Genomic DNA, 25,076 nt, shown 5'->3' with positions numbered 1-25,076 from the left:
TTGACTAGTCATTTTACTTTTTGAATCTCAGTTTTGTGAATATAAAATTGTGAAAATAATAAAACCTATACTTTAGAAACATTATATTCAATAACTATTACCTATTATTGTAGCCACCCTAACCAGTGGAAGTAGCGTGTGCCCCACCAGTAAACAGGTGGAAAGCAGGAGGTTGAATTAGACCTTCGGAGTTGACCCCTTTTTCTCACACTCGGGGGTGTTCAGTCACTCAGCCATGTCCGACTCTTTGTGACCTCATGGACTGTAGCCTACCAGGCTCCTCTGTCCATGGGATTCTCCAGGCAAGACTACTGGAGCGGGTTGCAATTTTCTCCTCCAGGGACTCTTCCCCACCTAGGGAGCAAACCCTCCTCTCCTGTGTCTCAGGCATTGGCAGGGGGATATCACAGATACCCTAATGTTTAGAGAGAATAGAAAGATTAAGAAGTCAAAATCTAGTTAAGGCTGACACTTCCCTTGCTCAGAACATGCTTCCAGAAAGTTATTTATGCATGCAACTCCAGCTTAACCACAGGAAATGTTGTACAGATCTTCCTCCACTCACAATGGGGTTACCTCCTGATAAACCCACTGGAAGTTGAAAATATGATCATAAGGGGAAAATGCATTTAATACACCTAATCCACCAAACACCGTAGCTTAGCCTAGCTTACCTTAAACGTGCTCAAAATACTTAATTTAGCCTGAAGTTGGACAAATTCGTCTAACAGAAAGCCTATTCATTACATGAATGTCTCATGTTATTTAATACGGTACTGAAAGTGAAAAACTGAATGGTTGTATGGGTAGAGAAGGGTTCTACGTGAATTGCTTGTACACCCTCCTGATCAGGTGGCTGATTGGGAGCTGGAGCTGGGTTCGCACAGCTCAACATCACCAGAGTACAGAGTGTCTACTGCATATTACTGGCCCGGTAAAAGGTCAAAATTAGAGGTACAGGATTAGAAGCAATAAGTATTCTACTTATTGCTTTCACACCATCAAAACGTAGAAAAATTCTAAGTGGAACCTTCCCAAGTCTTCGAAGTTCGCCTGTCCCTGCTCTGTATTTTTCCCACTTTGCCTTAAGTCCTTGCCCTGTGACCCAGTCCCTATCCCACCTCTGCCCTTCCACTTGGGGGAGGAGCTGTGGATTTCATTTTACTGTGGATTGGTCGACAAGAAAGGGTAAATCAGAGAGGCTCCACCCATCTCACAGGAGGCTGGGGGTGGGCGCTCCATTCCCCTCCCTCTCGGACCTGCAAGGAGGTGAACTGGCCGCGGAGGGCCGTCCCCTGTCCCTTTAAGGGGGAGGGACGAGCACCACCGGCGTGGCCCCGACCCCGTCCGCGCCCTCATCCCAGAGCAGCTGCAGCCACAGCTCCGGCCGCCCCTCGCTTGGCAGAGTCCGCTGGGCCCCAGGAAGCAAGTCGTCACCATGGTAAAGATCGTGACTGTAAAGACCAAGGCGTACCAAGACCAGAAGCCGGGCACGAGCGGGCTGCGGAAGCGGGTGAAGGTGTTTCAGAGCAGCGCTAACTATGCCGAGAATTTCATCCAGAGTATCATCTCCACTGTGGAGCCGGCGCAGCGGCAGGAGGCCACCCTGGTGGTGGGCGGAGACGGCAGGTTCTACATGAAGGAGGCCATCCAGCTCATCGTCCGCATCGCCGCCGCCAACGGGGTAAGGGACGTGCCCGCTCCTCCGTCTCCCCAGTCGCCCGTCCGCCTCCGGCCGCGCGCGCTCCCGCGGGGCCACTTCCGCGCGCGCGGCCGCCGAGTCTCCACCCCCAGCTCCGCGGCGCTCTCTCTTCCTAGCCTGCGGCCGGGCGGGGGTCGCCCCGGGCGGGAGAGTGGCCAAGGAGGGCAGCAGAACTGCTCTTCTGACCGCTCCTCCCAACCCTCGCCCACCCCCACCCCGCCCTGGCTGGGCGGGGAGGCGCGAGGCGGGGAGCAGGGCTTGACCTTGGGAGGCCCGGCCCTCTGCCTCCTGCCCCTCCCTTCTCTCTCCTCCTCTCCCTTCTTCCCCTGCCACCGCCGTCGTCCGGGCCTCTGACCTTTACATTAACCTTTTTTGCCTGTGAAGATACAGTTACCGAGCCGAGTGCAGTCACCTTAACCCGGAAAGGTTAGAGGCCGCCGCCTTGCTCAGAACCCTCCTTGCATCCCGCTGGGTTGCCTGCTATTCCCGTCTGGGACTGGCGCTGCCCGCTGGCTGCCAGCCCCGGGCTTTGGGCACCCGCCCCCCTGGTGGCACGGCGCGCCAGGGCTCGGTCCCCAGTTTGCTGGGTCAGAGCTTCTGCCCTCTGCCCTGGCGCCGCCTGTTTGCTGGGGCGCAGGCTTTTGAAAAGGCTAATCTTTGCCCGGTGTTGCTTCTGGATCTGTTCCACCGAGGTTGCTGGAGCTGAATTTTCGTTAGAACAGAACCTACCTACTCGAGCGCGCTCCTATGTAAGCGGTCGTGGCAGGCCGGAAAGTTAACGCAACACACTGGTTCCGCCCCAAGCCAAGGAACGTTGACCGACTAAGATGGGCAGGTCCACTAACGTGAGATTTTGAACTAGATTTTTCAGTAAACCTGGTACTTCTGCGAAAATGTGGATTTATAAACCACAACTGAGGCTGATTGTTTCCTCACTCTTGTAAAAAAGTTTTCTAACGAGTTTTTTTTTTTTTTTTAAAGTTTTCTTTCTATAATTAACAGAAGATTTGGCTTATACTCACCTCTTCTGGAACTCATTCCCTTTAGTAATATTTTTATTCATTTCAGCAGTACTTTTTTTCTCTTATTAATATACTGAGGGCCATTTTGCCAAGCCCTGTGAAAAGCGCTTCATTATCTCATTCATCCTCCTCTGGCCCTAGGAAGTGGGCTTCCTTGGAGGCTCCCACGGTGAAAGAATCCCCCTGCCAATGCAGGAGACAAGGGTTCCATCCCTGGGTGGGGAAGATGCCCTGTAAAAAGGAATGGCTGTACTTGGAGAATTCCATGGACAGAGGAGCCTGGGAGTCACAAAGAGTTGGACAGGACTGAGCGGCTAACACACACACACACACACACCCCTGCGCGCACACACACACACACACATACACACACACACCCCTGCACGCGCACACACACACACACACACCCCTGCGGCTAACACACACACACACACACACCCCTGCACGCACACACACACACACACACCCCTGCGGCTAACACACACACACACACACACACACAGCCCTGTGAGGTAGATGCTATTATGGGCATCTTGAAGATGCCAGTGAGAAAACTGAAGCTTAGGCAGGTTTAGCAGGAACTCTAATGGCAGTACTGAGACTCTGGTACAGACCTGCTGATTCCAAGAACTTGAACAGTTTCTGGGCATGAAGAAACCCTGGAGTCTGAGGATCTATTTTTCAGTGGTCTCTCAAATCTAAACTGGGAACAATGTACCTTTGCCTGTCTGGGTCAAATAATTTATAAGCATCAGAGAGAGAAGATTGTCTGGATCTGTTTCCTTTATGGTCCTGAGTTTTCAGGCAACCTCAAATTCCCTTTGAAAGAAGAACCAAGAATGAACAAAAGCTGTATCCTAGTGCAGCTCGTATTCATTTCCCTGTCATCACTTGTGTTGAACTTGCATTTCATTCATTTCTTCAGGAAATATACTGAATCTATATTATGTACAGAGAAATGTGTGGAATAAAAAGGTGATTCAGCAACAAGACTTTTTCTTAAGAAAATTACAGCATAGTGGGAATTTAATGGGTCCAATTCAAAAACTGTCCATTTGAGAGTAGTGTGGGATGGAAGGAAAAGAATTAATTAAGACTAAAAAGTTTTTTATTTTAGTATGTATAAAAAACCTCATCACCCTTTTGCTACTGCCCTATTGCTCCCCCCACCCCTTTTAGTCAATCTTTGTAAAAGTTGTCTACATTCACCATCACAGATTCCTCTCCTCCCATTCACTGACCATCTCACTGCAGTCTGGCTTCTGTTTCTTTCACCAATTCACTGACATTGCTCTTGCCAAGCCTACTGATGACTTTCTGGTTACTAAATCCATTCCGTTGAATGTTTAGGCCTTATCTTATGTGACCTTCCTGTTTAATCTGGCATTGCTGACTTCATGCTCTTTTAAAGTTCTTACTCCCTTGTCTTGATCACTCTCTCCTGATTCTATTCACACTTTTTGAGAGTTCCTACATGGACTGCTTACCCTACCTGTATCTTATCCTATTCTCTGGGTTTCTGGTCTCAACTCACTGCCCTCTGATTTTTTCTTCCTATCTTTCCTCACCAGGGATTTAAGTATATTGCCAAGTAGTTGGGATATAATATATCCCTGACCTCAGGAAATAGTCTAGAAGTGGAAGTGGACAGGAATAAGCAGACAACCCAGGCTTCCCTGGTGGCTCAGAAGTAAGGAATCCGCTTGCAATGCAGGAGTCCAGGGTTTGATCCCTGAGTCAGGAAGATCCCCTGGAGAAGGACATGGTAACCCCACTACAGTATTTTTGCCTGGGAAATCCCATGGACAGAGCAGCCTGGTGGGCTACAGTCCATGGGGTCACAGGAATCAGACACGACTGAGAGACTAAACCACTCCCGCCGTGTGTCCAGTGTTGTGAGGGAGTTTTATTCCAGGTACTGAAGGGGCAAGAGCGTGGCAGGCTGTACTTGAGAGTGGAAGGTACAGTGAAAAAGTCTTCACAGAGGTGTGGTAGTGGATTTGAGGCTTAAAGGATGAGTTGAAGTTTCTAAGGTGCATTTGTCAGGGGAGCAATTCTAGGCAGAATAAATATCCTAGGAATTGGGGACAGTTCCCTTGGGCAAGTTATTCAATTTCTTATCCTTCCCACCCCCTTGTTTGTGAAAACTGGAAATGACAATACATATCCAGAGAGGCTCTTGTGAAGATTAAATGAAGCAACATATTTAAAAGTACCTGGTAGTCCTCTCTCACCTGGAAACTGGATGACACCTGTAGGGAAACCTCAAGATGAGCTTGAGGACAGGACTTCCTGTGATGAATGTTCTGTTAGTATGGGGACGCTGAATTAATCATACCCAACCTGATGCAAATATTAACCTCCACCCACCCACCCCGCCCTGGCCATAGATCTCAGTTTTATCTCCTACCTTCCTCTACACTTAATGGCCCCAACCAAACTAGAGGGATTCCTTCTTAGATCCCAATAGGGTACAAGTGATTAGCCCAAGCGAGAAAAGAGGGAATTGGGGAAAATGCTCTTTTACTGCTTAAAACTTTAGCCAGCCAGCCAGTGTCCTCAGCCATTCCCAGTGGGAATCTAGCATTTGGAAGACAGTTCTGGAGTATCCATGTTTCCTACTGTAACACCTCTTGCATCCCAGGAACGGAGGGGACAGTTCCTTGTCTCTTTTCCTGACTGTGTGGCATGGGCCAGGGACATCTGAAAAGTTTGCGGCAGTGAGAGAATAAAGCAATACATGCAGAAGTGTCTTGTAAAATATAAAACATGAGGTGTGTTTTAGTGGGTTTGTTTCCTGTAGAGTGTGAAACAACAGAGTTGGAGGGTGGGGTTGTCTCCAACCTACCTCCTCAACACACTTTACTCTCTCACATCTGGTTCCACCTGGAACATTCTTCTCTCTTCTTCAACCTTAGATCTGGGTTTAGTTGACACTTCCCTGCTCCTAATCCCTGAATCAGGTGTACCTCTTTTCTGCTTTCATAGCCTGTCTTACTCACCCCCATAATAACACTGACTGCATCTTATAGCGGTTGTTGATTCGCTCATCTGTAATCCACCTGGCCTCCAACACAAACCTTTTTGACTGTAAGCCCCAAGTGAATGAAGACGGGGCTTGTCTTGTTTTCTGCTTTATCCCAGGAGACTCTTCAGATTAACCACAAGTTCATCTTGAGCTCCTCACCAGTGTTTGTCATCCTCACACTGGTTGGTTTGACCCCCAATTGGCTCCTTACTGTGCTGATTAAGCCCATGGGGCTCACACAACGTAGTGACCATTTCAACTTACTTTTTAGCAGCACAGGTGTTTGTAGGCATGTTAGAGTTCAGAATAAGAAACTAATGTTTATTCAGAATTAAAATCCTTACCTGCAGATCATACCTGGGAAGAAGGTACTTCATGGGTGCAATCAATCGCGTTCAATATCAGGCAAAAACAAATTCATGTATCAGTTACCAAAATAAGGCGTGTAGTAGAATCTATAGGAAAGATGGATCTCACCTTCCCTGCAAGCCATTTTCTCAGATTTAAGTTTGGAAAAAGCCAAATTTAAACCTGGGGAAATTCTTGTAACATATGGATAAGTCTATCAGCCCCAGGGTGGTGGAAATTGGTATTTCCCCAAATTCTTCTCAGATCTTCTTGCAAACTCACATGATTCATTTGTGTTTTAAAAGCTCTGAAAATCCTACTTAACATTGCCCAATCAGTTTTCCCAAACTTTTAACCAGGATATTATAACCATCCCTGAAACTACTTGCTTTGGGATATATTTATTTATGGAAAAGATCAACTGGATGAAATATCAGGACACCAGAGATCAGGTTCCAACTCTACCATTTCTAGCAGATTGGGCAAGTCACTCAAATCTTTCTGTACCACCACCTACCTATTACATTTCTTCTTTTCAGAAACACTGTGGGTCAGTCATAAAGAGGAAAGAAGAAAGAAATTGTTCCCAATATGAAAACACAGTGTTCAAAGTGTTTCAGACTCATGACTAAATCTTCATTGGCCTGATTTGGTTGGCAGTCCTCACTGTGTTTACTCTAGGCTTCTTTCACCTTTTCTATCTTGTGTCTTAGGGATTCATGTGAGTGGTGATTGGGAGAAGCATTGGGAAGGAGGATTTCCAACAGTTGAAGTTATAAAAACAACAAACTCCAAAAAAAAAAAAAAGCAACAACAAACCCCAAAGGCAAAGGCACCCCCTTTTCACCCTTTTCAAACAAGCCCCTATGGTTAGCCCTCAGTGGTCTATTCCTTTTGAGGACATCAGGTAAGAAAAGTCTTCTAAAATTCTCCCAACTAAAAATGAAAATAAGCCCTCAATTACTTGGCACACTCAGTAGCCATTTTTAAAAGGTGATTTCCAACTTTGAGCACAGCTCCAGGGGCCACAGAATGACTAGATATGTCTGCATCAAGTTCAGGGAACTTTAAGGGAGAATGAATAGAGCATTGAAACTTACCTGCTTAACTTTCTTAGATCATTTTTCTGAAACTTTTTTTTTTTTAACTTTTTTTTTTTTTAATTAGTTAGAGGCTAATTACTTCACAACATTTCAGTGGGTTTTGTCATACATTGATATGAATCAGCCATAGATTTACACGTATTCCCCATCCCGATCCCCCCTCCCACCTCCCTCTCCACCCGATTCCTCTGGGTCTTCCCAGTGCACCAGGCCCGAGCACTTGTCTCATGCATCCCACCTGGGCTGGTGATCTGTTTCACCATAGATAGTATAGATGCTGTTCTTTTGAAACATCCCACCCTCACCTTCTCCCACAGAGTTCAAAAGTCTGTTCTGTATTTCTGTGTCTCTTTTTCTGTTTTGCATATAGGGTTATCGTTACCATCTTTCTAGATTCCATATATATGTGTTAGTATGCTGTAATGTTCTTTATCTTTCTGGCTTACTTCACTCTGTATAAGGGGCTCCAGTTTTATCCATCTCATTAGGACTGATTCAAATGAATTCTTTTTAATGGCTGAGTAATATTCCATGGTGGATATGTACCACAGCTTCCTTATCCATTCATCTGCTGATGGGCATCTAGGTTGCTTCCATGTCCTGGCTATTATAAACAGTGCTGCGATGAACACTGGGGTGCATGTGTCTCTTTCATATCTGGTTTCCTCAGTGTGTATGCCCAGAAGTGGGATTGCTGGGTCATATGGCAGTTCTATTTCCAGTTTTTTAAGGAATCTCCACACTGTTTTCCATAGTGGCTGTACTAGTTTGCATTCCCACCAACAGTGTAAGAGGGTTCCCTTTTCTCCACACCCTCTCCAGCATTTATTGCTTGTAGACTTTTGGATAGCAGCCATCCTGACTGGCGTGTAATGGTACCTCATTGTGGTTTTGATTTGCATTTCTCTGATAATGAGTGATGTTGAGCATCTTTTCATCTGTTTGCTAGCCATCTGTATGTCTTCTTTGGAGAAATGTCTGTTTAGTTCTTTGGCCCATGTTTTGATTGGGTCATTTATTTTTCTGGAATTGAGCTGCAGGAGTTGCTTGTATATTTTTGAGATTAATCCTTTGTCTGTTTCTTCATTTGCTATTATTTTCTCCCAATCTGAGGGCTGTCTTTTCACCTTACTTATAGTTTCCTTTGTAGTGCAAAAGCTTTTAAGTTTCATTAGGTCCCATTTGTTTACTTTTGCTTTTATTTCCAATATTCTGGGAGGTGGGTCATAGAGGATCTTGCTGTGATTTATGTCGGAGAGTGTTTTGCCTATGTTCTCCTCTAGGAGTTTTATAGTTTCTGGTCTTCCATTTAGATCTTTAATCCATTTTGAGTTTATTTTTGTGTATGGTGTTAGAAAGTGTTCTAGTTTCATTCTTTTACAAGTGGTTGACCAGTTTTCCCAGCACCACTTGTTAAAGAGGTTGTCTTTTTTCCATTGTATATCCTTGCCTCCTTTGTCAAAGATAAGATGTCCATAGGTTCGTGGATTTATCTCTGGGCTTTCTATTCTGTTCCATTGGTCTATATTTCTGTCTTTGTGCCAGTACCATACTGTCTTGATGACTGTGGCTTTGTAGTAGAGTCTGTAAATGGGTTGAATGCCCCAACCAAAAGACAAAGATTGGCTGAATGGATACAAAAACAAGACCCCTATATATGCTGTCTACAAGAGACCTACCTCAAAACAAGAGACACATACAGACTAAAAGTGAAGGGCTGGAAAAAAATATTTCACGCAAACGGAGACCAAACGAAAGCAGGAGTCGCAATACTCATATCAGATAAAATAGACTTTCAAATAAAGGATGTGAAAAGAGACAAAGAAGGACACTACATAATGATCAAAGGATCAATCCAAGAAGATATAACAATTATAAATATATATATGCACCCAACATAGGAGCACCGCAATATGTACGGAAAACACTAACGAGTATGAAAGAGGAAATTAATAGTAACACAATAATAGTGGGAGACTTTAATACCCCACTCACAACTATGGATAGATCAACTAAACAGAAAATTAACAAGGAAACACAAACCTTAAATGACACCATGGACCAGCTAGACCTAATTGATATCTATAGAACATTTCACCCCAAAACAATCAACTTCACCTTTTTCTCAAGTGCACACGGAACCTTCTCCAGAATAGAGCACATCCTGGGCCACAAATCTGGTCTTGGAAAATTCAAAAAAATTGAAATCATTCCAGTCATCTTTTCTGACCACAGTGCAGTAAGATTAGATCTCAATTACAGGAAAAAAATTGTTAAAAATTCAAACATATGGAGGCTAAATAACACGCTTCTGAATAACCAACAAATCATAGAAGAAATCAAAAAAGAAATCAAAATATGTATAGAAATGAATGAAAATGAAAACACAACAACCCAAAACCTATGGGACACTGTAAAAACAGTGCTAAGGGGAAGGTTCATAGCATTACAGGCTTACATCAAGAAACAAGAAAAAAGCCAAATAAATAACCTAACTCTACACCTAAAGCAATTAGAGAAGGAAGAAATGAAGAACCCCAGGGTTAGCAGAAGGAAAGAAATCTTAAAAATCAGGGCAGAAATAAATGCAATAGAAACTAAAGAGACCATAGCAAAAATCAACAAAGCTTAAAGCTGGTTTTTTGAAAAAATAAACAAAATTGACAAACCATTAGCAAGACTCATTAAGAAACAAAGAGAGAAGAACCAAATTAACAAAATTAGAAATGAAAATGGAGAGATCACAACAGACAACACTGAAATACAAAGGATCATAAGAGACTACTACCAGCAGCTCTATGCCAATAAAATGGACAACTTGGATGAAATGGACAAATTCTTAGAAAAGTATAACTTTCCAAAACTGAACCAGGAAGAAATAGAAGATCTTAACAGACCCATCACAAGCAAGGAAATCGAAACTGTAATCAAAAATCTTCCAGCAAACAAAAGCCCAGGACCAGATGGCTTCACAGCTGAATTTTTCTGAAACTTTAAGGGAGAATGAATAGACCATTGAAACTTACCTGCTTAACTTTCTCAGATCATTCTTCTGAAAGCTCTTCTAAAGTCTGAAGGGGTCCAAAACATGTCACCGTGGCATAAAAGCTATTTTGAACTGAAGGCATTTGTGAATAGGCATTTTCTGAACTCCTTTGCCTGCATAAAAGCAGAGTCTTCTCAACTGTCATAAATCCCTGCCCTGGGAGAGGGTTTCTGGAAACCAGGGAGAATTGACTCAGCACCACACCTAAACAGACGTTATCACAAAATTATAATATTACTTCCCCATTGTTTTAAAGCCCCAGTTATCTTTTTGAAAAGTCATTTGTTTTCCCAACACGGATAACCACAGTGAAAGTGCTCATCTAGATAGAATTTTGAAGCCTGAAAATGTTAGCTTTTTTCTTTTGGCCTCTATGCTTTGTCCCTCCCCTGATTTGTCCATCGCTGATGGTCACTTTAAGACAGGAAAAGCTAGGTTGGATAAGAAGTCAGTGTCTTTATTGGGTTATCTGCTGGTAGGCTAGCTCCCACCATCTGGCAGAGAATCCCAGGAAAGATTTGAGGCCACAGCCTTTTCTGCTTCACCTCCTGCTTCATGGATAGCTGTTTTAGCTTGGGAACACAAATGGTCTTCATCTCAGCTCTGCAGTGCACAAATTACTAGACTTGGGCAACATGGTGTAGAAGCCACAGCCAAAGAAAACTTCCCTTGGCAGAATCGTAATCTCCATTTCTGCTTGCAGACTGCCTCGTCTTTGAGCTTTTCTCTGTATTGTGGCAAGAAGCAGCCAACAAACATTCCTCTTCTGAATTCTCCTAACCATCTGCCTAGAGCTACACCTTTGGTTGGCCCATGGTCTGTCTTCCAAGATAGCAGTGGTGAAGCTTTTGCCATGGCCATAAAAATTATGCTAATGCTGCCTATCTAAATTCTGTTTTGGTACAGAACACCAGATTTTACATTAGTTAAAACGTAGGTTTGGGCTGCTATAGCAGAGTTCTAAAATAAGTTACTTAAATAAAATAAAGTTCGTAGTAATAGAACCCGTTGTAACAGACTGGGTGTGGGCAGTCCAGGGCTGGTGTGGTGGCCCCACTGTGTCAGAAGGTGCTTGTTTCTTTTCTCTTGTTGATCAGCCTCCCCTGGTGAGTTGCCCTTATCTGCATCGTCCAACATGGCTGCCCACCATCCTTTGGTCATTTTAACCTACAGGAAGGGAAGAAAAGCGAAGGAAGGCACACCTTTCTCAGAGACTGCATGTCATCAATTTCATTCTTGTCCCATTGGCTGAAACTGAGGCTCAGGCCTCCTCTAGCTGCAAGGGATGCTGGGAAATACAGGCATATCTCATTCTGTTGCACTTTGCTTTATTGTGCTTCTCAGATACTAAATTTTTTGCGAATTGAAGATTTGTGGCAATCCTGCGATGAGTTTTTTTCCTGTAACATTTTCTTATTTCATGTCTCTGTCAAATTTTGGTAATTCTTGCTATATTTCAGGATTTTTTAAGTCCTTATTGTATTTGTTACATGATCAATGATTTTTGAAGTTACTATTGCAAAAAGTTGATAACTTGCTGAAGGCTCAGATGATGATTAGCATTTTTTTTAACCAATAAAGTACTTTGAAATTAAAGTATATACATTTTTTTAGACATAATGCTAATGAACACTGAATAAACCACAGAATAATGTAAACATCACTTTTATACACTGAGAAACCAAAAAATTTATGTGACTTGCTTTACTGCAGTATTCACTTTATTACAGTGGTTTGGAACTGAACCTGCACTATCTCTGACGTATATCTATATCAACATTATGCTGAGTGCTATGTATTAGGCTAAATATTGGGGGTGTCAGTCTAAATGAAAGGGAAAATTGATATTAGGGAACACCCCACAGTCCTCATTATCCTAAACATGCTTTCCAAATTTAGTGAAAACCACTCAGTCATTTTCAAGTGATAGAGTTACAGAGAGAACACAGAAACTTGATTTTATATTGGTAACTAGATTTTTTGAAAAGACCTTGACTATCATTTATTCCAACTACAGGCCTAAAAAGGAACCTAGGCACAATCATTCCCATTATGGAGGACTTTTTGAATAAAGCAACTTTATTGAGATATAATTTACACACCACACAATTTATCCATTTAAAATATATGACTCAGTATTTTTTTTTTTTAGTGTATTTATAACATTATGCCAGAGAAGGCAATGGCACCCCACTCCAGTACTCTTGCCTGGAAAATCCCATGGACAGAGGAGCCTGGTAGGCTGCAGTCCATGGGGTCGCGAAGAGTCGGATACACTGAGCGACTTCACTTTCCCTTTTCACTTTCCTGCATTGGAGAAGGAAATGGCAACCCACTCCAGTGTTCTTGCCTGGAGAATCCCAGGGACGGGGGAGCCTGGTGGGCTGCCGTCTATGGGGTCGCACAGAGTCGGACATGACTGAAGTGACTTAGCAGCAGCAGCAGCATAGCATTATGCAGCCATCACCACAATCTAATTTTAAAATATTTCCATCACCTTAATAGAAGCCTTGTGCATTAGCAATCAATCCCTCTTGCTCCCCTACCCCTTCATCATAAGCAGCCACTACTGTACCTTGTTCTGGATGTATGCTTGGTCACTCAATTATGTTGGACTCTTTGCAATCCTGTGGACTGTAGCCCACCAGGCTCCTCTGTCCCTGGGGTTTCCCAGGCAAGAATACTGGAATAGGTTGTCATTTCCTACTGGAATAGGTTGTCATTTCCTACTCCGGGGTCTTCCCAACCCAGGGATTGAAGCTGCATCTCTTCCGTCTATTGCATTGGGAGGTGGATTCTTTACTACTGTGCCACCAGGGAAGCCTGTACTGTACCTGAGGCCTTTATAAATTTCTATGGGTGGATTTTACACAGACTGAATATTCAGTTTTGGTTGCCATACAGAAGTTATATTTGACAGGTAAAGCCCTGGGAATGCGAGAAACAAAGGCAAAGGGTCCACGTCAAGAACAGGAGTTAGTGTCTTATGCTTCTGTGCACACTGTCTGAGCGTTATTGATACACAACAGTCCTCATTCTCCGGGAACCTCCAATTGCAGAAAGAAGACTGACACAAAAACAGACAATCACCATTAAATTTTATAAGAGCTAGTACTTAAAGAAAAAGAGATCACTATGGACACCAGGCAGGGACGCCTGCCCCAGCTTGGGGTGGGAGTGAGTGTGGGAGGGGATAGTGTGTTCAATGAAGGTTTTCTGCAGGAGATGAGCCTACTTTTTGCAGCAGACTCCTTGTCCATAGCCAACCAGGCTGTCAAAAAAAGGAGGAGAAGTTTCTCCAGGAGAACAGCTTCTTCATTTTCGACTGTAAGCAGTCAGATTTCTTTTTTTTTTTTTAACAAATGTATTTGAACTTATATATCCAAATTAGTATTGTTCCCTGCCAAATCACCACTCTGGGAACTGTACACTTATTCCAGTGATGCGTCTAGTGCTGAAAGCATTTTGAAACTCCTCTATGGGAGTTATTTTTCAGCCAGTCGGTTTATGGGTCACCTAGGGAAACCAGTCACATTATTTTATAGTCATGCCTCATTTTTCACCTAAAACGATATAACAAGATTTGATCACCCACTTTATTCATTAGACGTGGCTCCAACCAATTTTCATCTCTTTCCAAAGTTCACATCTATTCTCAAAGGATGAAATTTGTCATGACTGAAGACTTTCAAAGAAAAGTGCCACAGACTGTAAAGACAGCTGCTGAAAGAGAGTTCCAGAAATGTTAGTGCAGCGTCAACATGGTTTGAATACATGCGCTGCTTCCCAGGGTGCTTGTTTTGAAGGAGAAAATATTAATTTAGATGAAAATATTCTACTCTTGCATAACTGTTGAAAATGAGTTACATTTTGTACTGTTCAAGCACACTGCCCTGAAGAGAAGAATTTAGAAGACAGGTCATGATGAGGGAGATTCTGGCATGCTGCTTACCTTCTACAGTTTACCGCAGAGGCCTGGGAATTCAGTTCTCTTCCATCCTGATAAACATCTCAACATGTTTCAGTGCATTCAGAAATTGTGCACAGTAGGAAGGTTTGAAAACCCAAGTAGACAAAATGACCCTGAGCTTGGAAAGGAATCCTATCAGCTCAAAGCCACAAGAAACAAAAACCTAGATGTTTAGCCTGTACCCACTTCAGCTCCAACAGATCATTCCAGGATTGCAAGGAGGCCAGAAAAATGGAGCTGGGATTCCGTAAATGGGTGGGGATGGGGAAGGACCTTTTGCATTAGTAATAAAACTATTATGTTACACTGCTCCCATGAGGACTTTGGAAAATACATTTTGTGGAGCAAAATGAAATCCACTTAAAAATGAAGCAAAAGGGAAATAAATGTAGAAAGCTCAGAGGGAATCAGGAATAAGGTTGACTTCTGTCACAGAAGCCAGCTGCCTCTCTGTGTTGGGCCATGTAGTTGATGCCAAGCCCTCTGAGGTCAAATCCATGAGAAATACTCTCATCACACAGTTCAGCATAGCCAGTTACCCTGTAAGTAATGAAGAGAGTAAATAATACCTGCCTTAAAGATTCATATGAGGAGATGAAGTAAAATTTGGAAAGTATTTATCATAGTGCCTGACATAAGTGTTTAGTAAACAAAAGATTCTGATGATTCTAATAATGTTTATGGTTATTCCAAACTCTGAAGCCAGGGGAGGGCAGAGGGGATGGTCTTCTGTGCCTGCCACCACCTCCCATTCCATCTCTGTCCATACATTATCCCTTGAATTTGATCTGTGAGGCAGAGGTTCACAGTTGCTGAGTCAGTCACGAGCCCGTTGATCTGCGGCCTTCACCTCCTTGGAGCCGTGAGCTAGCAGTGGGTAGTTGAAGATGGGTATTTTAGGATGGATCTGAGGGATGGTTAGCTGACCCATGCCAATGTCATGCTGTAGACCAGAAGTTGCAAGAGATGTATGCTGGCATTGCTGTGAACCTCCTGGACTACATGGATTTTCTCATTCAGTAAGCATTGCTGAGCACTCTTTATGTGCCAGGAAGTGTGAGATGGTTGCAGGTACAAAAATGAATCAGACAAAGTCTTTGTTTTTAGCATTCATGCCAGTGGAGGAGAATTTATAAGCAGTTATAAAAGATATGGTTCGAATACTAGTGTATTAGCTTCCTGTTGCTGCTATGACAAATGACTCCAAACTGGGTGGCTTAAAACTACAGAAATGTATTTTCTCACCATTCTGGAGACCAGAAGTCTGAAATCAAGGTGTTGGCAAGTTACACTCTCACCGGATCTCCAAGGGAGAAGTTCAGGGAATCAAAGGAACACAGAGCCACTCAACCCCACCTCAAAGGGGAAGGGAAGACTGAGGATGTCTTCTCTTCCCAGGCAAGGTAATTTCTGAGCAAGTACAGGTGATAAAGAGGAATCAGGGAGAACTTAGCTGAAAGTGAAGTGAGGGTGGAGGCAGGGTACAATCACTGGTTTAAAATGCACATACCTGATACCTAATACCAATGCTGTCCTATTTAAAGTTTGCTAACAGTAATAACCGACAAGATTCCAGACAAGAAGGTTCCAGAGCTCCATTATCCACAGTGCTTCTGTAGACTCCTGACATAATGTCAAATGGAAGACAGGCCATTTGGTGGCTCCTTACCAAATAACTTAATTCATAGTGATGGGTTGGAATGGAGGATTTTGATTCAAGTCTCAGTTGTATAATTTATTGTACAATATCATGTATTCTGGGCTTCCCTGGTGACTCAGATGGTAAAGAATCTGCCTGCGGTGCAGGAGACAGGGTTTTGATCCCTGGGTCATAAGATCCCCTGGAGAAGGGAATAGCTACTAACTCCAGTATTCCTGCCTGGAGAATTCCATGGACAGAGGAGCCTAGCAGTCCATGGGATTGCAGAGTTGGACACGACTGAACGACTAACACGTTCATATTTTTCATCATGTATTCCGCTTAACTAAAGCTCAGTTTTTGCACTTGTAAAATGGAATCAATTCTACTATCTGCTCTATTGGGGGGTTTTATGATAATTAGTTTAAATAATGAGCATACCAAATTTTGGGGAACTATAAAGTGCAACTCAGATGAGGGTTTCACTGTTGCTTTAGGAGAGTCACACCATGGTGACTTTTTTTTTTAACCCTTCTTTTTTTAAATTGAAGGATAATTGCTTTACAGAATTTTGTGGTTTTCTGTCATACATCAACAGGAATCAGCCATAGGTGCACCCACGTCCCCTCCCTCCCAAACCTTCCTCCCATCTTCCTCCATATCCCACCCTTCAGCCTGTCTGACTTAGGGAGCTCGATCATAGTGACTTTTGACTTAAGCCTCCTGCCAAAACAAATCTCAATGTCCAATTTTATCTATCATCTTTGAAAGTCCAAAACTCAGATGTACTAAAGAATAACCGAAAAGTAAATATATCATGCCATTTTGAGGATCTTAGTGGTATATCCATATTACCCCTTTTACATTAGAATTTTGTTTCAGTATAACTTTTTTTTTTTAGTGTAACTTTTGATGTCAGACAGACACGAGTTAGATTCCTAGATATGCTGTTTATTAGCTGTTTAATCTTGAGCAAACTGTCTGAACTTTTTTTTCTTTACTCATTTGTATAATTAAAATAATATGTCACAGAGGTGTCTCTAGAAAATAATAAGATAATGTGTAGGAAGTTACCTTGCACAGTGCCTCACACATAGTCATAATGAGCAGGTTGCTACACTGGGTAGTAGGGATTTTGATGAGAAATACAGACACTATCAACTTTACCTTGCATATAGTCCCCCAGGCAGCTCCCACCTTCTCAGTTTCACTTCTCTTCTTCCAGTTGGCCAGTAACATATCATGATGCTCCATACCTATTAGCCTATAAATTTCAGAACAGAAATGTCTTTCTTACAGAGAGAGTGTTTCATTCACAGGTCCTGGGGTAGGGTGGGGGACCTGCTGTACATAATTTTAGGTTTCTGAAATATATGATCAGCCTGATACTCAGTTATCTCAAAAAGAATACAGCACCATGCCCCCAAATCAGCAAAATTGCCCCCAAATGGCTCAGTACTAATCACAGTGTTTGGTATTTGCACACCAAACCCTCATGAGGTCTACTCTTTAGGGTTTTAGGGTAGTGGTTCCAGTATAAGTTGGTGGGGTCTGCTTGCTGCAGCAACTTCTCCTGAACAACATTTGAGGGGTGATTTTACCTGCCAACGTGTGCAGAGCGTTTTCTCGTTGCTCAGTATTGGATTGTGCGTTTGGGGCACACACAAATGTATGAGTGATCTCCAGCTCCCTGCGGAGCTTGTCATCCAGTGGGCATTGCAAGACTGTGGCAGCGCCTCTGTAGATTGTCACTGGGAGTCCAGGGAGAGGAGTACTGGAGAGGCAGTCAGAAGCTTCCAGGGGAGATGTGTCTGAGCCAAGTCCTGAAAAGGATGGTGAAAAGAAGCCTGGAAAAAGTGGAGACATTCCACGTAGGGGCAGTGGCAAAATGAGGAGGCCATTGTGGGAAGCAAGCCCATAGGCTTCAACTTTAGATAGAACTCCATAGCAGAGAGGGAGGAGAATGGCAGGGCAGCCTGAGATGAGTTATCACCACACAGGTCCTTAACATTGAGGCTTTCTGTTATACACAGGTCAGCCTGAGACCCAGTCTGAGAATTATCTTATTATCCCAGTGGGAATCAGGAATCTTAGAGACATGAGTTAACAAATGTAGAAAGCTATTTATAAGGGGGCTAGAGTATTTGTCCAGTAACAAATGAAGGCTCTATCAGTTTGCTAAGTCTGTCTGGCTTTAACCAGCAGATTATATGGCATGTGACCATCTGTATATGACCTGATGGTTTCATCAGGGCAAGTTTTAAAAACTTGGGTTGGTTGATCTGAATCCATATTGTAGAATGAATGATGCACAGTTCACTAAGGTAGATCACATGTTTATTTACCAAAAAGAGAGAGAGACATACAGTGCATACAGCGCAGCTGTACTGTTCCCCCTCATTTTAGTCACTCAGTCGTATCCGACTCTTTGTGACTCCATGGACTGCAGCACTCCAGGCTCCCCTGTCCATCACAGACTCCCAGAGCCTACTCAAACTCATGTCCGTAGCATTGGTGATGCCATCTAACCATTTCATCCTCTGTCGTCCCCCTCTCCTCCTGCCTTCAATCTTTCCCAGCATCAGGGTCTTTCCCAATGAATCGGTTCTTCACATTAGGTGGCCAAAGGATTGGAGTTTCAGCTTCAGCATCAGTCCTTCCAATGAATATTCAGAACTGATTTCCTTTAGGATTGGCTGGTTGGATCTCCTTGCAGTCTAAAGGACTCTCAAGAGTCGTCCCCAACACCATAGTTCAAAAGCATCAATTCTTCAGCGCTCAGCTTTCTTTATAGTCCAACTCTCACATCCATACATGACTACTGGAAAAACCATAGCTTTGACTAGATGGACCTTTGTTGGCAAAATAATGTCTCTGCTTTAAATAGGCTATCTGGGTTAGTCATAGCTTTTCTTCCAAGGAGTAAGCCTCTTTTAATTTCATGGCTACAGTCACCATCTGCAGTGATTTTGGAGCCCCCCAAAATAAAAGTCTCTCACTGTTTTCATTGTTTCCCCATCTATTTGCCATGAAGTGATGGGACCAGATGCCATGATCTTTGTTTTCTGAATGTTGAGTTTTAAGCCAACTTTTTCACTCTCCTCTTTCACTTTCATCAAGAGGTTCTTTAGTTCTTCGCTTTCTGCCACAAGGGTGGTGTCCTCTGCATATCTGAGGTTATTGATATTTCTCCCAGCAATCTTGGTTCCAGCTTGTGCTTCATCCAGCCTGGCATTTCACATGATGTACTCTACATATAAGCTAAATAAGCAGGGTGACTGTATACAGCATTGATGTCCTCCTTTCCCTATTTGGAACCAGTCTATTGTTTCATGTCCAGTTCTAACTGTTGCTTCTTGACCTGCATACAGATTTCTTGGGAGGTAGGTCAGGTGGTCTGGTATTTCCATCTCTTGAAGAATTTTCCAATTTATTGTGATCCACACAGTCAAAGCCTTTGGTGTAGTCAATAAAGCAGAAATAGATGTTTTTCTGAAACTGTCTTGCTTTTTCAGTGATCCACCAGATGTTGACAATTTGAACTCTGGTTCCTCTGCCTTTTCTGTATCCAGCTTGAACATCTGGAAGTTCACGGTTCATGTACTGTTGAAGCCTGACTTTGAGAATTTTGAGCATTACTTTGCTAGTGTGTGAGATGAGTGCAGTTGTGCAGTAGTTTGAACATTCGTTGGCATTGCCTTTCTTTGGGATTGGAATGAAAACTAACCTTTTCCAGTTTCCAGTCCTGTGGCCACTACTGAGTTTTCCACATTTGCTGGCATATTGAGTGGAGCGCTTTCACAGCATCATCTTTTAGGATTTGAAATAGCTCAACTGGAATTCCATCACCTTGACTAGCTTTGTTCGTAGTGATGCTTCCTGAGGCCCATTTGACTTCACATTCCAGGATGTCTGTCTCTAGGTGAGTGATCACACCATTGTGGTTATCTGGTTCATGAAGATCTTTTTTGTATAGTTCTTCTGTGTATTCTTGCCACCTGTTCTTAATATCTTCTGCTTCTGTTAGGTCCATACCATTTATGTTCTTTATTGAGCCCATCTTTGCTTGAAATGTTCCCTTGGTATCTCTGATTTTCTTGAAGAGATCTCTAGTCTTTCCCATTCTATTGTTTTCCTCTATTTCTTTGCACTGATCACTGAGGAAGGCTTTCTTGTCTCTCCTTGCTATTCTTTGGAACTCTGCATTTAAATAGGTATAGCTTTCCTTTTCTCCTTTGCCTTTAGCGTTTCTTCTTTTCTCAGCTATTTATAAGGCCTCGTAGACAACCATTTTCCTTTTTGCATTTCTTTTTCTCGGGGATGATCTTGATCACTGCCTCCTGTACAATGTCATGAACCTCCGTCCATAGTTCTTCAGGCACTCTGTCTATCAGATCTAATCTCTGAATGTATTTGTCACTTCCACTGTATAATTGTAAGGGATTAGATTTATGTCATACCTGAATGGTCTAGTGGTTTTCCCTACTCTTCAATTTAAGTCTGAATTTGGCAATAGTGAGTTCATGATCTGAGCCACAGTCAGCTCCCAGTCTTGTTTTTGCTGACTGTGTAGAGCTTCTCCATCTTTGGCTGCAAAGAATATAATCAATCTGATTTCCAGATTGACCATGTGGTGATGACCATGTGTAGAGTCTTCTCTTGTGTTGTTGGAAGAGAGTGTTTGCTGTGACCAGTGCATTCTCTTGACAAAAGTCTGTTAGCCTTTGACCTGCTTCATTTTGTACTCCAAGGTCAAGTTTGCCTGTTACTTCAGGTAGCTCTTGACTTCCTACTTTTTGCATTTCAGTCCTCTATAACAAAGAGGACTTCTTTTTTGGGTGCTAGTTCTAGAAGGTCTTGTAGGACTTAATAGAACCATTCAACTTCAATTTCTTCAGCATTACTGGTCAGGGCATGGACTTGGATTACTGTGATATTGAATGGTTTGCTTTGGAAATGAACAGAGATTGTGCTATCATTTTTGAGATTGTATCCAAGTACTGCATTTTGAACTCTTTTGTTCAAAAGATGGGAGAGAGGCACAGTGCAGCTGTGCTGTTTCCCCTAGATCTCAGCGAAGGGGCTGGGGTCGTCCATGACCTTTTTCTTCTCTTGTTACTTTAGTGTCTGTCGCTCTAACTTTTCACTCATCACTTTTCTACCCCACACTGAAGATCACCTTCTGGAATGAGCACCTTGAAGACCTCTCTGCTTCTATCTGCAGTTACCCAGTGCTTCTCCAGGAAGCAGCACAAGCTTTTGGCCTCAACCACACAGACAAACCAGCTCTACCTCCTTCACTATTGCTACTTCTAATTCTGTTCCTTTGTGTTACTGCACAAGTCTGTGTGCTGTGGAAACTACCTGAAATGTCAGGTCCTAGGCAGAGGTTCTCTGTTGTGCTTTGGGAAGTCCTCTGTGATGGTGGGAGAAATTTTATAGTTGAAGTTGGTCTCCACGTGAGGATTGCTTCCTTGACTACTGCCTGGAAAACCTCACCTCTGTTCATCAGGGACCCTATTCACCAAAGTCCTTTAACTCTCACTACTGACGACATAGCCACTCAGACATTTGTTAACTATCCACCATACTTCATTCCAGGCACTGAGGTTACAGAGGAACAAGTTCTGCTTTCTCCTCATCACTCAGCAAGGAAGGACGCTTGTTTGTGTATGGACCGTGTTATTTAGTGATAAGAACCAAGGGCAAAGGAAAGAGGTGTGTGTGGAGGGTCCACCTAAGGGTCTCTCTCTCACAACAGCCACCCAGCTGCGAAGAAATCAGCTGTCACTGGAGTTGTCACTCTCTCTTTTTTTTTAACCATTTATTGTATTAGTTTCCTGGGGCTGCTGTAACACACAGTACCATAAAGTGAGTGGCTTAGAACAACAGAAACTTATTCTCTCACAGTTCTGGAGGCTGACAAGTCCAAGTGCAGTGGGTGTGACTAATCCAAACTCATATACTTTCCACTTGGACAACATCGATTTGAGAGTCACCTGGAATCTATTTTCTCTTAATTTTCTCCAAGTTAAGACACACTTGATTATCACAAGGAGCCATACAGCCTATTCATGAGCTTTGGCATTAAAACTGGAATGAAAGCCTGCCTTCCAATATTTGTTGTGAGACTCTGAGCACATCATTTATTCTCTAAGCCTCAGTTTCTTCATCTTTAAAATGGGGATGATGAGGATATCTGTATTACAGGGTTGTTATTTGCATGTTACTTGCATGAGAACCTGCATGATAGTCCTATGATAAGCCCTTTATATGATCTCCTTTAATCTTATCAACAACTCTTAACTAGATCTCTGTTTCACAGATGAGAAAATAGAGGATCACTGATTTGTTCAAGATCACCACGATACTATAAATTATCAGGAGTAAGGATTCAAACCCAGATTTCCACTGTGCTGAATTCTTCAAGGAAATTAATTTTAATAGCGTTATCTAGAACTCAATTCCCAAATCTTTTGTGTCTTGTGGTATAACATTTGATTTTTCTGAAGCCTTGTTCTCACTTAAATCTTAAGGCCCAGCGAGAGTCCTACCTCTGCCCACTTGAGCTGCTGTTCATCCCAGGAGTTCCCATAAATGATGTAGAGTCGAAAAAATGATCACATTTCTTTAGATTGCTGTTTTAAAAGCTTTTTCTTGTTGAGTACTTGCCATTCACCTGGCCACCTATTATAGTAGGAGTATAGGCTCTGGGGCCAGATTGCCTGTGTTCAAAACCTGTCTCCACACTTTCCCAGCTACTTGACCTTGGGCGGATGACATAACCTCTGTATCCTAAGGTAGGGGCTGAGAATAATGCTATTGATCTTGTAGGGTTGTTGTGAAGATTGAGTTAATGCTTGTAAAGCTCTTGGGATACTGCCCAGCACGTTGAGACCTATTGCAATGATCTCCTACTGTACACAGCCTTTAAAGCAGTGTCATTGTCCCTGTTTTACAAATAAGAAAACTGAAACCAGAAAGGTCGTACACAGCCAGAAGCTGGCAAAGGCAGGATTCAGACCCAAGACTGTCTGACCCCTTCCTTTACCTTTTCCCTTCCCTGTTGTAGGTGTCTCTCTGACCCGTAGCATTGATCCACTCCTGCCTGGGCCTTCTGCTCTAGAGATCAAGGCATGTGTTCAGTTCAGTGCAGTTCAGTCGCTCAGTCCTGTCTGACTCTTTGCGACCCCATGAATTGCAGCACGCCAGGCCTCCCTGTCCATCACAAACTCCCGGAGTTTACTCAAACTCATGTCCATCGAGTCGGTGATGCCATCCAGCCATCTCATCCTCTGTCGTCCCCTTCTCCTCCTGCCCTCAATCCCTCCCAGCATCAGGGTCTTTTCCAATGAGTCAACTCTTCACATGAGGTGGCCAAAGTACTGGAGTTTCAGCTTCAGCATCAGTCCTTCCAATGAACACCCAGGACTGATCTCCTTTAGGATGGACTGGTTTGATCTCCTTGCAGTCCAAGGGACTCTCCAGAGTCTTCTCTAACACCACAGTTCAAAAGCATCAATCTTTCAGCACTCAGCTTTCTTCACAGTCCAACTCTCACACCCATACATGACTACTGGAAAAACCATAGCCTTGACTAGATGGACCTTTGTTGGCAAAGTAATTTCTCTGCTTTTTAATATGCTATCTAAGTTGGTCATAACTTTCCTTCCAAGGCGTGTGTTAGAAAGATGGAATAAGCCTTTGCCAATATCTCTGTTTTGGTTGTTTATGTAACATTTACTGAGTGGCTAGTCTATAGCCAGGCATGGTGATAAGCACTTTACATGCCTTTCTTCATTGATGTCAGAACCTTTAAAGGAAATTTTGCTATCCCTATTTTACAGATGCTCTGGCTCAAAAAGATCCCATAGAAAAAGATGTCCTTCCTCTCTTTCAGTTTCTTTACAGCTGCACATCCTAGTTTGGCTAAACCATGTAATTGGAAACATCCTTAGTGATGAGATAGAAAACATAACATCACTGTTCCTCTGTTCTTCTTAAAAGTCAATAAATCCACCATGTTTTTACCGTTTGATAGAGGGTCAATCACTGACTACCAAAAAACTCCGAGGGACACAGGAAATCCTGCTTGTGTTTCCATTTTCTACCACAAGAGGGAAACATACAACCATAAATGATTTGAAAATAAAGCCATTCTTTAGATAGCCCTCTTTTTACCAAGAATGGTGGGTGCCATACTATGGTTACCTAGACAAGGTGACATTCCACTGGAAATGGTCCTGCGGCTAGGAGTTGCAAGCCGCCTGCTTGGTTCAGAAATCCCAATCGGTGGACCAAGCTATTGCTGTCACAGTAAGAAAACAGCAATTGGCTGGGTTTTCAAGCAGTTGTTAGGCCGCACCATTCTAGGGCCAACAGAGAGTAAAATGTGAATTTTGCTACCAAGGTCTGGTATCCAGGTTCACAGTCAGGATGTGTCCCCGCAGTATCCAAGAATTTCCCAGGCAGACCTAGGCTCTTTGGATCTCCCCTACAGAAAAAACGTGATGGAAGAGACATTTAGATGTTGGTTTGCCTTTCACTGTGAGATCGGGGGCCTTCCCTGCGGTCACACTGTCAGATGAAATTGCTACTGAAAAATGACTTCCGAGCAAGCATTTTCAAGCAGTGTGTGACTCTCAGCACACAGAATGCTAGGAAAGCTATGTTCCTTCAAGGAAGCATAGGCATCAACAGAGTGTGTTTTCAGGCCTCTACCTATCAGGAACTGTGTAGCTTCTAAGACGTGAGACCTCCAGGTTTTCCCAGATCACCTAACTTCCAGAGTGAGGGCACTGTGTCTCCCTGCACTTTCCGAGCCTTGTAAACACACTCCTAGGTCATACCAGGACTGCCCAGGAGGAAGCAGGCTGCGGGAGTGTGTCTGAGAGTGCCGGGTGTCATACTGTGGTCACCTAGACAAGGTGACATTAGCTCAAACGGTAAAGAATCTGCCTGCGATGCAGGAGACCAGAGTTCGATCCCTGGGTTGGGAAGTTCCTCTGGAGAAGGGAGTGGCAATCCACTCCAGTATTCTTGCCTGGAGAATTCCATGGATAGAGAAACCTGGTGGGCTACAGTCCATGGGGTCACAAAGAGTTGGACATGACTGAGCGACTAATACACACTTTTTACCAAAGGATTTTGATACATAATTCTTGGTAATTAGACAGAATATGGGAAAATATTCTATTAGCTCCAAATGAATATTCTTC

The 25,076-nt window shown here is 43.1% G+C and overlaps 1 protein-coding gene across 1 annotated transcript in view; it reads left to right on the top strand.

The window, feature by feature from the left end:
- Positions 1-1,249: 1,249 nt before the first annotated feature.
- Positions 1,250-25,076, top strand: part of PGM1 (phosphoglucomutase 1) — a 68,193-nt gene continuing 44,366 nt past the window's right edge. The window contains exon 1 of the mRNA XM_043876693.1: positions 1,250-1,684. Within this exon, the coding sequence (XP_043732628.1) occupies positions 1,439-1,684 (246 nt within the window). The 5' untranslated portion in view covers positions 1,250-1,438. The remainder of the gene's footprint in view (positions 1,685-25,076) is intronic.

The sequence above is a fragment of the Cervus elaphus genome, chromosome 20 (assembly GCF_910594005.1).
Source record: "Cervus elaphus chromosome 20, mCerEla1.1, whole genome shotgun sequence".
NCBI classification, from domain to species: domain Eukaryota; kingdom Metazoa; phylum Chordata; class Mammalia; order Artiodactyla; family Cervidae; genus Cervus; species Cervus elaphus.
Note: the sequence above shows the minus strand (reverse complement) of the source record. Positions and strands in the feature narration are given on the sequence as shown.